Source organism: Tachysurus fulvidraco, chromosome 13, assembly GCF_022655615.1.
Source record: "Tachysurus fulvidraco isolate hzauxx_2018 chromosome 13, HZAU_PFXX_2.0, whole genome shotgun sequence".
Lineage (NCBI taxonomy): Eukaryota > Metazoa > Chordata > Actinopteri > Siluriformes > Bagridae > Tachysurus > Tachysurus fulvidraco.
Genome location: NC_062530.1, coordinates 24,965,589 through 24,981,959, shown reverse-complemented (window position 1 = coordinate 24,981,959; position 16,371 = coordinate 24,965,589). Strand labels below are relative to the sequence as shown.

Here is a 16,371-nt window from a genome sequence, read left to right as displayed (position 1 = left end):
AATATAACAAATATACGTTATGTCTGATCTGAGCCAACTGAACGGAAAGGATTTGAGACATTTATATACTAGGAAATGCAAATGCTCTTTGTTAATATATATGTGTCACAAGCAAAGGAGGTGTGACATGTTTCTAACCTAAAACAAATAGGACATCTTGGCACAAGATTCATATTTAGCGTGTTCTTTGTGCTCAAATTGTCAATATTTTATTTCAAGTGTTTTATTAAAAATAATATAGTTTGTGACTTTAATCAAAGTGGTTAAATTATCAGACCTTCTGGGAGTTGACCTTCAGTGAGATGGATAGGGCCTTAATATTCATGTAATTTCTGGAGAAGCACTCTTTTATCAAATATCCCTTCTATGGGAACATTTACTCTCTTGTGACCTCCCATTTTAAAACATTTCTAAAACAGACACATAAATATAGTTTAAAAAATGCTTCCAGTCACTGTAATCAATGGTTAGAATTTTTGCAGTGGAATTAAGCTAAACTTATCCACTTTTCCTTATTAATGAACATATTATCATGAGATGGAGAGAACATAAAGTGCTGAAAAAAACAAACATTAAACCAAGAGTTGGGAGGAGGCCACTAGTTTGCCACATTTGTTGAATTAAATTTTTTCTTTCAGCCTGTTGAATTAAAAATTTAATTTAGACCTGAGAAAAAAGAATGAAATAAGTCTGTTTCTTGCAGATTGACATTTGCTTGATTTGCTGAGACCAGGTTCACACATCCTACCTATGTGTGCCATAAAGCTGCTACCCAGGTTAAGAGTATCCTTCATACAGATTCCACGAGCAGACTGGGAACAGCACATCACAGGCCCCACAATACCTGGGACCCTGGAGTGGGGTCCAAGTCCAGGTCATGGAATCTGATAAAGGTGTGCGGAGAGGACCATCCTGCCGCAGCACAAATATCTTCAATGGGAACACCCCTGGCCAAGGCACTGGATGAGGCGATACCCCTAGTGGAGTGGGCCTTGATGCCAAGAGGTGAGGCATGATCACGCACCTCATAGGCCTGAGTAATGGCCTCCACCACCCAGTGCGCCAGGCGCTGTTTGGAAACCGGATTACCCCTTTTCCAGCCCCCAAAACAGACAAAAAGGGCGGAGGAGCTACGGCACGAGCTAGAGCGGTGGACGTAAGTCCTCAGGGCCCTTACTTGTCAAAGCAAGTGCAGCCTTTCCTGTTCTGCTGACTCATCGGACGGGGGACAGTAGGCCTGCAGGATGATTGGACATCCCGCCATCCTGGGCACTTTAGGGACATATCCTGGCCTGGGGTGCAGGATAGCCTTGGACATGCCGGGGGCAAATTCTAGGCGGCCGGGGGCGATTGACAAAGCCTGCAAATCCCCGCCTCTCCTGAGAGAGGCAAAGGCAAGAAGCAGAGCCGACTTCAGGGTCAGAAACTTCTCAGAGGCTGACTCCATGGGCTCAAAGGGGCTTTCAGCAGCCCCTCCAGGACCACAGAGAGGTCCAAGGAGAAAAGGCGCAGTCTGCAGGAAGGTCTCAGCCACCTGACACCACGCAGGAAGCAAGAGACCAGAGGGTGCCTACCAAAGGAGGCCCCGAGGACAGGTTTGTGGTTGGCAGCAATGGCAGCCACGTACACCTTTAAAGTAGATGGGGACAAGCCCCGAGAAAAGAGAGACTGCAGGAACTCCAGCACTGTACTGACCAGGCAGTGAACTGGATTCTGACAGTGTTCATCACACCAGAGGTGAAAAAGCCTCCACTTCAGAGCAAATAGCTTCCTGGTGGAGGGAGCCCTAGCATTCAGTAGAGTTTTGGTCACCTCGGATGAGAGGCCTCCTTCTAGGAACTGGTCCCCCTCAGGGGCCAGACCCGAAGCTTCCATATCTTGGGGAAAGGGTGTAGGATTGCCCCCTGCACCAGAGAGAAGAGATCTTCCCTGACGGAAACCTCCATGGAATGCCGTTCAGGAGGGAGGACCGTGAACCAACTCAAGAAAGCCAACGAAGGGCAACTAGGAGTAGAGGTTGACCTGGTCGTGGCACACTCTGGCTAGGGCTTGCGGGAGCAGAGCTACCGGGGGGAAGGTGCACCGACAGAGCCTCGGCCATGTCCACACCAATGTCACTCCAACCCATGGGGGTGGAGACATTTTATGGCATCTATGCCACTCCCCGGGCCTCAGCACCTGCCTCGACAGGAAGTCTGCCTCCTTATTTACATGCCCTGGGATGAAAATCGCTCTCAGTGAAAGGAACCTGGTCTCTGCCCAGTGCAGAATCTGCTGTGCCAACCTAAAATGGGGGCACAAATGCAGACCGCCCTGATGATTGATATGGGAAACCACCGCAGTGCTGTCTGTCTGTAGCTTTCACCGCTGACAAGATGGAAGCCACCCGAGCGGGAGACAGATGTGCCAGCATCAGGGGGAAGCCCCAAACTAGCCCCAGAAAGGTGGTTCACTGAAAAGGAGAAGGCACACCCATTTCTGGGTCCAACCTGAGGCCTAGATACCTCGTATGGGCAAGCACAGCATCTCAATGACTGGCTGCCCTAGCCTTTGACTGGGACAGAATGATCCAGTCGTCCAGGTAATTCAGTGCACAGATGCCCTGGAGACACAATGGTGCCAGGGGAGTGTCTATGCACTTTGTAAACGTGCGTGGTGAAAGGCCAAGGCCAAAAGGAAGAACACAATACCGGTACACTTCTCACCCCAAAAGTGAACCTGAGGAACTTCCTGTGCTCTGGCAAAATGTCTATGTGAAAGTAAGCGTCCTCAAGGTCAATAGTCACAAATCAGTCTTTGGACCTGATCTGGGACACGATAACCTTGAGCGTGAGCATCTTGAACCTGTAAGTCTTCAGAGTACAGTTCAGAGCCCACAGGTCCGAAACTGGACACAGCCCCCGTCCCTCTTAGGAACAATGAAATATTGGCTGTAAAGCTGGAGTCCCGCTCTGGGAGGGGAACATGCTCTATGGCCCCTTTCCTCAGGAGTGAGAGAGTTCCTCTTGGAGGAACGCCCCCTGGTGTCTGCCAACAATCGTAGGCAGCACACCCTGGAAGCGCGGAGGACGGGAGGGGTATCCAGGACCCACTGAGACACCCCTGGCAGAAGTTTCCACGCTGCCTGGCTGCCTGATAGTGGTGTCAACCTTGCGCAGACCTCCCGGGTGCCCTGAATCTGGCAGGTGCCAACCCAGGAAGACCCATGCAAGGAAGAGAAGCAGGCACAGACCCCACTGCTCCCTGAAATGCCGGAGGCGGCAGGGCAGGCAGTAGGGGAGCCTGAATGTCGCCAACTGGCATTTGGTGCCTGTCGATGACAGTACTCACTGCATCGTCGAACAAGCCCTGAGGTGACACCGAGGCCTCCAGGAGAGAGGACATATCCTCATCTTTAGTATTAGTCAAACTGAGCCACAGGCACCTCTCCGTGGTAACCAGTGCAGCCATTGCATGGCCTTTGGAGCGGGCCGTCTGCTTTGTGGCATGGAGCGCAAAGTCAGTGGCTCGGTGGACCTCAGATACCACCTGAAGGCAGGTTTCCTCCGTGCGGGCGATGTAGGTGAGAGATAACCCGTAAGCGTCTCCTCAATTCCAGGCATCGCCCCATACCATGGCCTTCAAGCCCTATAATGGCTGATTAGTCTGACATGGCAGGAGAAAAGACCTCGACACCTCGGCATGGAGGTCTGAGAAATACGGCAGCCGCCCACGTGAAGGTGGCTTGCGGCCTGAAGTCAGAAGTGGTCGTCTAGCTTATAACGGGCGACACTTACTTCCTCTTCGGGCCAATCTAATTTTAGCTAGACATGTCACGAGGAGTGCCTCGAACACAGCTGATTGTGTCGGCTATTCAGAGGGGGGAAGCCCCTCCCTGCCCACATCGAGCTCCTCAGAGCCCGACGCGGAAAGCCGCATGCTCACTTCCGGGTTGGGAGAAATTGCAGCGTGAGCTCCTGAAACCGAAATCGAGCGAACAGTGTTGTGGGAGAGGGAAAGAGAAAGGGAAAACCCCATCTCTTGTTCCACATCCGTTAACTCAACCTACGAACCCCGGCGATCGAGACCTCAGCGGACGCGGGACACGAACAACGAGGCGCAGCTGTAGCTGAAAATTACAGCCCTAATATATATATATATATATATATATATATATATATATATATATATATATATATATATATATATATATATATATATATAATTTTTCCCTGTACTAGACAGACAGGACAAACAATCGACACACATACACAAAGCTCTTCCTGAAGACAAAGAAGCTGGAGTAGTGTGACGTAGATGCCCTTATATGGACTTGCTGGCACGTAATCACTCCGTCACGTGTCCTTCCCGAGCCATTAAAATGGCATGTGTGCACTCAGGGCTTCAGACACACAGAAGCCTCACAGAAGCGTTCCCATAGCGTCAGCACTGACGCAGCATCTTGTTCCCTCGAAAGGGAACCAGGTTCACACATCCTACCTATGTGTGCCATAAAGCTGCTACCCAGGTTAAGAGGGTATATCATTCATACAGATTCCACAAGGAGCAACTATACTGCAGCTTGATGTTAATGCTTGTGTCCATATGTCATTTAGTAAAACTTACCAAGGAAAGTATACAGAGATGTTCCTCATAAGGTATAGAAGTAGTAGGATATGCAACAATAGAAGGATAAAGTATAGATGTGTATTTTTTTTTGTTGTTGTTAAAACCTCGCATATAATATTACCGAATCAGTTTATATAATCCAAAAATTTTCAGAAGAAATACATACAATCTAAATAAATAAATATGCTGAGAATCAAACATCATGTGCAGCAGATAATATGCTTTATTTTGGTCCATATTAATCAGAATATTTACATTATTAACTCACTGTCCTGGCACTTTTCCCATAATTTGCTTTTTCGTGTTTTTCTCTGGCTTCATGATGATTATGTAACACTTTGGAAGAAAAATACAGAGTAACAAACCAAAGCTCGATGCTAAAATAGCAAAAATCTCCACAGCTACAGTAAATTTTCCAGGAGAGCTGACATAAGCAGGAATAAAAGTGGTCCAAACTGCACAAAACATCAGCATGCTGAATGTGATGAATTTAGCTTCATTAAAATTATCTGGAAGCTTCCTAGCTAGGAAAGCTAGAAGAAAACATAAAAGTGCTAAGACTCCTATGTAACCCAGTACAGCCCAGAAACCTAGGTTTGAGCCTAAATGACATTCTAGTATAATCTTTTCCTTGTAGCTTTTAAGGTTCTTAAAGGGGAAAGGAGGGGATATTGTCAACCAAAGCACACAGATAAGAACCTGTATGAGAGTGAAGGCAAGTACACTGAGTCTCTGCTGTAGAGGCCCAAACCATTTCATGATATTACTTCCTGGACGTGTAGCCCTGAAGGCCATTAACACCACAATAGTTTTCCCCAGAACACAGGAGATACATAGGACAAAGATGATCCCAAAGGCTGTGTGGCGCAGCATACAGGACCAATCAGTAGGTTGACCAATGAAAGTAAGTGAACAGAGGAAACACAGAGTCAGAGAGAAGAGCAGCAGGAAGCTCAGCTCAGAGTTGTTGGCTTTGACTATTGGTGTATTTTTATATTTAAAGAATATGATTGCTATAATTATCGTCTTTAGGGAACCAACAATAGAAACAACTGTTAGCAAAATCCCCATTGTTTCCTCATAGGACAAATATTCAACTTCCTTCTTTACACATGTATTCTTGTCTGCGTTTGACCAGTAATCTTGCTGACACTGTTCACATTTAAGGGAATCTGCCATAGAGTGAAAGACAAAAAAATTCAGACATTACAGAAATACAAAAGCAATATGGAAGAAATGTTGGTTTTGCAGTTATTATTATTATTATTATTATTATTATTATTATTATTATTATTATTATTATTATGTAGTTTTATTCTATAAAATGTTGTTTCTTTAAAAACGTTACACACCTGTCATATTACTGATCTCTCCAGCAGCACATGGTATGCAGTCAAAACAGCAGATGGGTTTTCCTTTCTGTACAGCTTTCCTTGTACCAGGGGGGCAGCTCTCACTACATACAGATGTGGGCACCTTTTTGACATAAAATAATGTGGGTACTTGAAGTAAGATAGACATTATAAAAAAATACTGTGGTAATAAATTTAATTGAAGTCAAGCTACAATTACTTTAATATACTCACTTTATTTGTATTTTGGGCCCATACAATGGAGGACATATTTACTGCTAATCGATCCTGAGCAGGAACAGAGGAGTCGTAAAGTCCGACAGTGACAAATTCATATTGGTTTTCTTTAGTTTTTTGCCAGTTTATTATTTCATATTTTGCCGGAGGATCACCATTTTCATCAAAGTAAACATATTCACCTTCTTTTGTCTTAAAACGTACTTTTTTCAGGTGTTCTAGAAACTGATTGAATAAAGTTCATAGTGTTTAGAAAATAATAGATTTTTACAAACTATAAAATATTTTGCACACTCATTTAAATAAGTGAATCTTTATATGTCAAAATTAAATGACCAAAAACATGACTTAAAAAACTCACAGTTAAGGGATCTGGCTGCTTCTTTGTAGGACATGTTTGTTTGCAGCCAAGAAGTTCATGGAGTGTATGGGCAATGGCATATACTGCTTTATACACATTACTGAAAATTGGCATCATAGACATGTCAGTGAAGGTGTTTCTCACTTCAGACACTTTCTCTTCACCTGTACACACTGGAATAGTCCCAGAATTATTCTGCCCTTTATATGTACAAGTAAACAGAGCCTCCCAGAATTTTGTAAAAATGGCACTGCCTACTGACTTCAATGGTTTTATGTCTAAAATGAAGTCCTTCAGTCCTGTTACAGTTGTTTTGGGAATAGCTAGCCCTATGGCTCCTTGTAGTATGTTGTACTTATCCAACGTGACTGCCACTGGATCAGCAATCCATCCTTCAGTTCCCACCCACTGATATCCAGTTATGTTGTGTTCAGAAAACACGTTCAGCAAAATCTCAAATTCCCGTGGAGTGACAAATCCCACTATTACTCGAGAAGTAGAGCTTTTAATTTGCTCAACAATTCTCAACACTCTTTCTTTGGAATATGTTCTAAAAAATGGAAGGGAGTATTCTAAACATATGCCTAGTTTATCAGCAATTTTAGTAAATGCAGCCATCCCACTGTTACCATAATCATCATCTCTTCTTATTGCTCCCACCCAGGTCCAGCCAAAGTGTTTGACCATCTCTGCAAGTGCTATGGTCTGGTAATAATCACTGGGAATAGTGCGCAGAAATGAAGGATATATCCTTTTGTCACTGAGACACTCACATGTAGAATAGTAACTTATCTAAAATTAGATTCACACAGTTACATCAGGAACAATAGTCAGAATCATTCATATGCTGTCATGTATCTTGAGCTTTAAATAAATCATCACAAGTAAATAATATAAAAAGTCTAAAAGTTATAAATGCATAAATACTTACTAAGGGCATGCTGAAAGGTCCAATACTCTTTGATATAGCCATGGACACTGATGAATATGTCTCTCCTATTATGGCTTGAACCTGTGCAGGCTTTGTGCAGATCTCATCTGAAACTGAGTTCTCATTTCCATTCACAAGTGCCATTGCTACTTTCACCCCATGTGCTGGAGAACCACAGGAATCAAAGATCTTGTAGCCCAGTGAGACTCCGGGTAGTAAAGATGAACTGTTGTTTATCTCCTCTACTGCATATATCAAGGTCTGTGAATACTGGAAGGCTCTAAATTCCATACTTATAAAAACAGAAAAGAATTCCTTATTTTACATTTACAATATATTTACATTATTTTGTAAATAAGTGAATACTGTAATCAGTGTGAATATTAGTATTAATAAATTTTAATATTTGACTTGAATGATTCACTCCTTACCTCGTGCACTTTATTGCAGGTGGCATAACCGAATAGAATGAGTCTGTAATCTCCCATTTAAAATGGAAGGGGAAAATTCCTCCAATTATAATATCACCCTCCTTCCATATCTGTGGGTATGCAGGCTCTCCACGCAGGTTACAAGTCTCTTCTGCAGTATATGAATTGATGATGGCCATTACCACATGAAAGAGAGTAAATATTGATTCCATTGAGCTATCCAGCTCTAGAGAACAGAAGAACTTATAATCTACAGTATTGTCTGATCGCTGAGCTAACTGAACTGAAAAATAGGTGGTATTTATATAGAAAGCAAAACAAATCATCCATTGTTAAGTTATGCATTTGGATCACAGCCAAAGGAGGTGTGGCATTTCTCTTTTAAAATAAATGCTATACTTTATCTTTGGATTTTTGCCATATTATTTATTTTGGGAAAGATTTTCAATAAATGATTGATATACTGTATCAGTACACATATGATTAAATGTACATTTGGAGTAAAGTTTAACATTACTAGGTATTCTGCAGGTTTCCTTGTTTGCAACTGTGCATTCATCACCATGTTATACCAAATTCACCCCTGCCCCAGCTCCACATCTCTCTGCACTGCTCTCAGCTCACAGTTCATCCAGAACACATCCAACCTATCCCCCTACCAAGTAACCCCAGCCCCCACTTCAAACACAACATACTACCCCTTACAGTAGCCCAGGTAAGAATGGAGCTCAAAATTATCAAGCTGAGGAAGGCTGAAGGCCCAGACAGCATCAAATCCAGGCTCCTTAAGACCTGTATAGACCAGCTGTTTCTCATATTGTTGTACATGTTTGGTCTGAGCCAGAAGCTGGGGAAGATGCCAGAGCTGTGGAAGACATCCTGTGTGGTACCTACACCAATGACATCATGCCCAAAAGACTTTGGGGACCACAGACCATTAGCACTGACCTCACATCGGATGAAGCCTTTGAAGAGGCTGGTGTTTATTCATCTCTGACCTATGGTGAACCTATCGATGGAGCCACTTCAGTTTGCCTACCAGCCTGGCATTGGAGTTGATGATGCTGTCATCTACCTTCTTAATAGAGCTTTCACACCTGTAAAACTCTGGAAGCACAGTGAGAGTCATGTTTTTTGACCTCTCTAGTGCTTTTATACTGAGTTTCTAAGGGATAAGCTGGAGTACATGGGAGTGGACTATCATCGATCTACAGTACCTGGATACTGGATTACCTCACAAACTGACCACAGTATGTTACGTCTTGTGTCTGTGAGTCTGACATGGTTATCTGCAACACTGGATCCCCACAGGGAAAGGTCCTGTCTCCGTTCCTCATCACTGTCACACTGAATACATCATGTTCAGCTCAGCAACCCTTCACCTGCAGAAGTTCTCTGATGACTCTGCTTTGTCAGCCTTATCATGGATAATGATGACAGTGAGTACAAAGAACTGATCCAGAACTTTGTGGACTGGTGCCAAAGGATCTGCTTCCAGATAAATGCAAGGAAGTCCAAAGAACTGATGGTGAATTTCCGCAGGCAAAAACACACTTCACTATCACCAGTGAACATTCAGGGAAAGGATATTGAGAGAGTGGTCTCTTATAAGTACCTGGGTGCTCATCAATCAGATGTAACTTCTAAGAAAGGGCAGAGCAGAATCTTCTCTTTTGGAATGCAAGGAGCACTACAGAAGAACTTTTTTTTACTCTGTGGTGGCCTCAGCCATCTTCTATGGAATGGTATGCTGGTGCAGCAGCATCTCTATTGCAGACAGCAAGAGAATGGACAAGCTGATAAGGAGGACCAGCTCAGTCATGGGGATTCCCCTGGACACCTTACAGGAGGTGGGAGAAAGGAGGATGGTAGCTAGCATCATCATTGATGAAAAATTACTCTCACCTCTGTACAAAATAGTTTCATCTTTGAGCAGCTCCTTCAGGATCGGAAGGATCAATAGCGAAGGCATTTTTTCCCTACTGCTATTAGACTGTATAATCTGGTCTGTTATGCCATGAAAACTGGGTCTGCTAAAACATGCACTAACAATAACTTAATTTTTTTTTTGCAATAACTGTGCAATAAAACATTTTTTTAAACTACACAATACATTATTATTACCTGGTGCAATTAGCTTGAAAGAACTACTGTATTGTTTGCTTCTTTTATTTTGTATTTAACACTACTGCATATATTTGTTTTCTACTTTACGGGCAGCCACATTAACCCTCCTTACTGCCCTGAGTGAGCTAAGAGGGGGTTGAGTGCGGCTGGAAGATGACCAAGGCTGCTCGCTGCGACGAAAGACAAACTCCCTGACTGACCGCCGAAAGGCATTTTAACTCCTGGTGCCTGTCAACAACAGTACTCAATGCGTCGCCGAACAAATCCTGAGGTGACACTGGGGCATCCAGGAGAGAGGACCTATCCTTATCTTTAATATTAGTTCAATTGAGCCACAGGTGCCTCTCTGTGGCAACCAGCGCAGTCATTTCATGGCCTATGGAGCGGGCAGTCTGCTTTGTGGCACGGAGTGCAAAGTCAGTGGCTCGGTGGAGCTCAGATACCACCTGAGGTCCCAACCCCTGGCCTCTGTCGACCTCTGTTAGCGGGTCGGCCTGGTAGGCCTGCAAAACTGCCATGGGGTGCAGGGCTGCACCTGCTTGGCCTGCTGCCATGTAGGCCTTACCCACAAGGGCTGAAGTAGTTCAACAAGGCTTGGATGGACGCGGAAGCAGCATGCTCTCTTCCAGGTCAGGAGAAATCGCAGCACGAGCTCCTGAACCCGAAACCGAGCAAACGGAGTCAGGGGAGAGGGCAAGAGAAAGGGAAATACCCATCACTTTCTCTGCTTCCGTTAACTCAATCTGCACACAGAGCTTCAGACACAGCTTCCTCACAGAAGCCTTCCCATCCCATAGCATCAGCCCTGACGCAGTGTCGAGTTCCCTCGAAACTGAACTCCTTGCTCTTCCCTGAGGAGGAAATTCCAGAGCCCATTTTAGTACCAAGATATCAAGGGTGGATGCGATTTGATAATCTCCTTAATAAAGGTATATACCAATGTCCTAGAAAGGAGATTTAACCCAAGAGGATTAGGGAGGACAATACAGGTCCATCCTAACAATGGACCAGGGGGTTTTGTAAGGGTTGTGGGAAAATGCTAATCCAGTCTGCATTTGTTTTGTGTATATGAAGAAGGCCTTTTATCGTGTATCTTTAAATTATTACAGGGTATCTGATTTGCTACTGTATTTTATATAGTCTCTGTGGGAGAGCAATGAGAGTTTCTCTTGGCATTAAGTGAAATTCAGTTAGGTTGTTACTGTATGATACAGCCTAGGTAACTAGAGGTAGCGTCCCTGTTATTTGCAGATGCCATATCAGCCCGATCTGAAGTAGACATCTGAAACACAGTGAAATGTTTTGACTATTCTGATGCAGCTGAAATAAAATTCAGCCTGTACATAGTTTGAATCTTCCTTTGCAGGCTAGTTTCTTTGGTAGCAAAGTAGGTAACTAATGAATACAGCTAAAATATGGTTCATGCAATTGTATTAAATATAAATAACAACTGAAAAACCACTCATTTTGTATCATTTAAGGTGGTTTTATTAGAATTCTGTAAGTCATTTGTAAAATCACAAATAGCGGCACAGCATTAATATAACAATAAAATTATATACATATACGTATATATACGTATATATACGTATATATATATATACGTGTATATATACGTATATATACGTATATATAATCAGACAATTACTAATATTTTTGTACCGAATACAGTAATTCAAGACTGTAATTCACACATCCAATCATTTTTCAGAAAATCTAAATAATTTTATGAAAATTTGATTTTGATTCTAGTGTGAATAATATGCTTTATTTTGGTCCATATTAAACAGCATATTTACATTATTAAATCACTGACCTGGCACTTTTCCCATAATTTGCTTTTTAGTGTTTTTCTCTGGCTTCATGATGATTATGTAACACTTCGGAAGAAAGATACAGAATAGTAAGCCAAAGCTTGATGCTAAAATAGCAAATATCTCCACAGCTACAGTGAATTTTCCAGGTGAACTCACATAAGCAGGAATAAATGTGATCCAAACTGCACAGAACATCAGCATGCTGAATGTAATGAATTTAGCTTCATTAAAATTATCTGGAAGCTTCCGTGCTAGAAAAGCTAAAAGAAAGCAAAAGAAAGCAAGAAATCCTATGTAACCCAGCACAGCCCAGAATCCTATAGCTGAGCCCAAACTGCATTCAAGAATGATCTTTTCCTTGTAGTGCATTAGATTTTTAAATGGGAAAGGAGGGGATATTGTCAACCAAAGCACACAGATAAGAACCTGTATGAGAGTGAAGGCGAGTACGCTGAGTCTCTGCTGTGGAGGCCCAAACCATTTCATGACATTACTGCCTGGAAGTGTAGCTCTGAAGGCCATTAACACCACTATTGTTTTCCCCAGAACACAGGAGATACAGAGGACAAAGGTGATCCCAAACACTGTGTGACGCAGCATACAGGACCACTGAGAGGGCCGACCAATGAAAGTAAGTGAACATAGGAAACACAGAGTCAGAGAGAAGAGCAGCAGAAAGCTCAGCTCAGAGTTGTTGGCTTTGACTATTGGAGTGTCTTTATATTTAAAGAATATGACTGATATTATTATTGTCATAAAAGAACCAAAAATAGAAACAACTGTTAGCAAAATCCCCATTGTTTCCTCATAGGACAAATATTCAAGTTCCTTCTTTACACATGTATTCTTGTCTGCATTTGACCAGTAATCTTGTTCACATTGTTCACATTTAATGGAATCTGTCATAGAGATAGAGAGACAAAGTTACAGAATGAGAAATAATGTAGATGAATTTAAATTAATAATAATAATGATACTTATTATTATTATTATTACTATTATTATTATTATTATTATTATTATTATTATTCATAGTAGTAGTAGCATTAATTTTCTATTATTTTTTTATTAGCAATATTCTGTACCTGTCATATTACTGATCTCTCCAGCAGCACATGGTATGCAGTCAAAACAGCAGATGGGTTTTCCTTTCTGTACAGCTTTCCTTGTACCAGGAGGGCAGCTCTCACTACATACAGATTTGGGCACCTTTGATAGAAAATGTGGTTATTTAAAATTATCTTATGATAACGTCACGTTATAAAGTATTTCTGTGATTATGCATTACATTTATGACACATTTTTCTTATTCTTACCCGCTTCGAATTGTTTGCCCACACAATGGAGGCCATGTTTACTGCTAATCGATCATGAACAAAAAGAGAGGAGTCATAAAGTCCAACTGTGACAAATTTGTACTGATCTTTAGTTGTTTGTCTATTTATTATTTCATATTTTGCTGGGGGATCTCCATTTTCATCAAAATAAACTTCTTCACCTTCTTTTGTCTTGAAACGCACCTTTTTCAGGTGTTCTAGAAACTGATAGAGTAGAGCAAATACATTTTTATTTATTTATTTATTTTTATTATAAGGGTTATTTTTCTCCTAATTAATTAAATTATTGCATGTGTTTGTGTAAAATGCTTGAGTACAAAAAACAATATCAACTCACTGTGAACAGATCCGGCTGCTTCTTTGTAGGACATGTTTGTTGGCATCCGAGAAGACTGTGTAGAGTATAGGCTATGGCATAGACTGCTTTATAGATATTATTGAAAATTGGCATAAAAGACATATCAGTAAAGGTGTTTTCTATCTCAGAGAGTTTCTCTTCACCTGTACATACTGCTGAGTCCTCTGAATCATTCTGCACTGCAAATTTGCAGGTAAACAAATCTTCCCAGAATTTATTAAAAATTGCACTGCTGACTGATTTTAGTGGTTTTATATCAAGAATGAAATCCTCCAGACCTGTCACCTTTGTTTGGGGAACAGTTAGCCCTATAGCTCCGTGCAGTATGTTGTGCTCATCTAGTTTGGCAACAACTGGATCAGCTATCCAGGCCTCAGTTCCCACCCACTGATATCCAGTGATGTTGTGTTCAGAAAGCACAGGTAGCAAAACTTCAAAGTCCCATTGAGTGACAAAGCCCACTATCACTCGAGAAGTAGAGCTTTTAATTTGCTCAACAATTCTCAAGACTCTTTCTTTGGAATATGTTCTAAAAAATGGAAGCGAGTATTCTAAGCATATGTCCAGTTGTTCTGCAATTTTAGTAAATGCAGCCATACCACTGTTACCATAATCATCATCTCTTCTTATTGCTCCCACCCAGGTCCAGCCAAAGTGTTTGAGCATCTCTGCAAGTGCTAAGGTCTGGTAATAATCACTGGGTATAGTGCGCAGAAAAGAGGGATATTTCGTTTTGTCACTGAGACATTCGCAAGTAGCAAAGTAACTGATCTAAAATGAGATTCACACAGTTACATCAGCAATAGCAGTCAGTATATTTTATGTTGTAACATAATATCATTATGTTGTAAATCATCAGTTAGGAATAAGCAATTCAATGCATTACTTTTAAGTCACGTTCACAATAACTTAAATATAAGTAATGTGAATACTTACTAAGGGCATGCTGAAAGGTCCAATACTCTTTGATATAGCCATGGACACTGATGAATATGTCTCTCCTATTATGGCTTGAACCTGTGCAGGCTTTGTGCACATCTGATCTGAAACTGAGTTTTCATTTCCATTCAGAAGTTCCATTGCTACTTTCACTCCCTGTGTTGTGGAACCACAGGTATCAAAGAGCTTGTAGCCCAGTGAAACTCCAGGCAGTAAAGATGAACTGTTGTTGATCTCCTCTACTGCATATATCAAGGTCTGTGAATATTGGAAGGATCTGAATTCCAGACTTGTTAAAAACAGATAGAAATATGTATTTGTTTGTGTAAAGTATTAAATACTATAATTTGTTTTGATCTTATTAGTAATGTATTATAATATTTCACATAACATGTATACTGCTTACCTCGTGCACTTCACTGGAGGTGGCATAAACGAATAGGACGAGTCTGTAATCTCCCATTTAAAATGAAAAGGGAAAATTGCTCCAATTATAATATCGCCCTCCTTCCATATCTGTGGGTATGCAGGCTCTCCACGCAGGTTACAAGTCTCTTCTGCAGTATATGAATAGATGATGGCCATTACCACTTGAATGAGTGTAAACATTGATTCCATCAAGCTATCCAGGTGTAGAGGAGAGAAAAGTTTATAATCTATGGTCTGATCTCTTAGCTAACTGAACAAAAAGAATAGGTCGTATTTATATAGAAAGCAAAACAAATCCTCTATGGTGAAGTTACACACGTGGGTCACAGCAAGAGGAGGTGTGACAGTTCTATTCTGGCTAAATTAGGCCTTTACCCTGTTTGACCTCCGTGCTTTAGTGTTGTTTTACTAAAAACCTACTCATTTACAGTTTGTGCAGTTGAGCACCTTCTATAATATATGTTGCAATATAATACCCTGGTATTATATATGTTTTATTGAATGCTAATTTTATTGAAATCATGTTAATATGTAACCAGGTTAAAAAGATAACATGTCATTCACGTTATTTAAGCTTGTGTAAAATGTGCGACAGATGTACTAATGCCCTTTTTCATGCATTGCTAAAATGTTATATTAGCCCTTTAAGAAACTAAACTGTAACACTACTGGAAAGGATTGTTTGCTTCCGGTGAACGTGGTCTAAATCTTATAATGAGGACTCAGTTGAGCTCCGCCAAGCCACCGGCCTTGCGCTCTGTGCCACGAAGCAGATGGCCCGCTCCATAGGCCGTTCAATGGCTGCAGTGTTTGCCACAGAGAGGCACCTGTGGCTCAATTTAACTAATATTAAAGATAAGGATAAGTCCTTTCTCCTGGATGCCCCGGTTTCACCTCAGGGTTTGTTTGGCGATGCAGTGAGTACTGTCGTTGACAGGCACCAGGAGGTAAAATGCTTTTTGGCGGCGTTCAGGGAGTTTCTCTTTTGTCGTGGCGAGCAGCCTGGGTCATCTTCCAGCCACACCCAACCCCCTCTTAGCTCACTCAGGGCAGTAAGGAGGGTTAGTGTGGAGGTCCATGCCCCCCGTCTAAGACAAGGGAGGCCGGTCAGTGTACCTGAGCCAAGACCCATCAGGTGAGAGGGGACCTTAGGTCCGTCATCTCGGCCAGGCAGGCTACGAAGGAGTCCTGATGACCGAGGACTGGGGTTCCTAGGAGGGTCCAATTCAGGAACACCCTCCCTACTACCCCCGAACAATGGAAGTGACCGGGCGGGCAGTAGGGGAGCATTCCTGAATAGGGTCTGTACCTGCTCCTATTGCTGGCACAGATCTCCCTGGGTTATCACCTGCCAGTGCGCTGTTTCAGGACATCTGGGAGGTCTGCACGAGGTTGACACCACTATCAGACAACAAGCGTGGAAACTTGCCCATATGAGGTCTCT

At 42.1% G+C, this 16,371-nt stretch overlaps 2 protein-coding genes across 2 annotated transcripts; both read right to left on the bottom strand.

Annotated features, from left to right (window-relative positions):
* Window positions 1–4,872: 4,872 nt before the first annotated feature.
* Window positions 4,873–8,132, bottom strand: LOC113652540 (extracellular calcium-sensing receptor-like). The gene is made up of 6 exons (XM_027161653.2): window positions 7,921–8,132; window positions 7,490–7,781; window positions 6,559–7,350; window positions 6,195–6,422; window positions 5,961–6,084; window positions 4,873–5,780 (listed from the first exon to the last, which is right to left on the bottom strand). Exons 1-6 carry the CDS (start codon window positions 8,130–8,132, stop codon window positions 4,873–4,875), a joined length of 2,556 nt encoding a protein of 851 aa, XP_027017454.2.
* Window positions 8,133–11,830: 3,698 nt separating this feature from the next.
* LOC113652732 (extracellular calcium-sensing receptor-like) lies at window positions 11,831–15,116 on the bottom strand. Its single transcript, XM_027161980.2, has 6 exons — window positions 14,905–15,116; window positions 14,496–14,787; window positions 13,539–14,330; window positions 13,181–13,405; window positions 12,950–13,073; window positions 11,831–12,763 (listed from the first exon to the last, which is right to left on the bottom strand). The coding sequence occupies exons 1-6, from the start codon at window positions 15,114–15,116 to the stop codon at window positions 11,856–11,858; spliced, it is 2,553 nt and encodes an 850-aa protein (XP_027017781.2). The 3' UTR covers window positions 11,831–11,855.
* Between the last annotated feature and the right edge of the window lie 1,255 nt (window positions 15,117–16,371).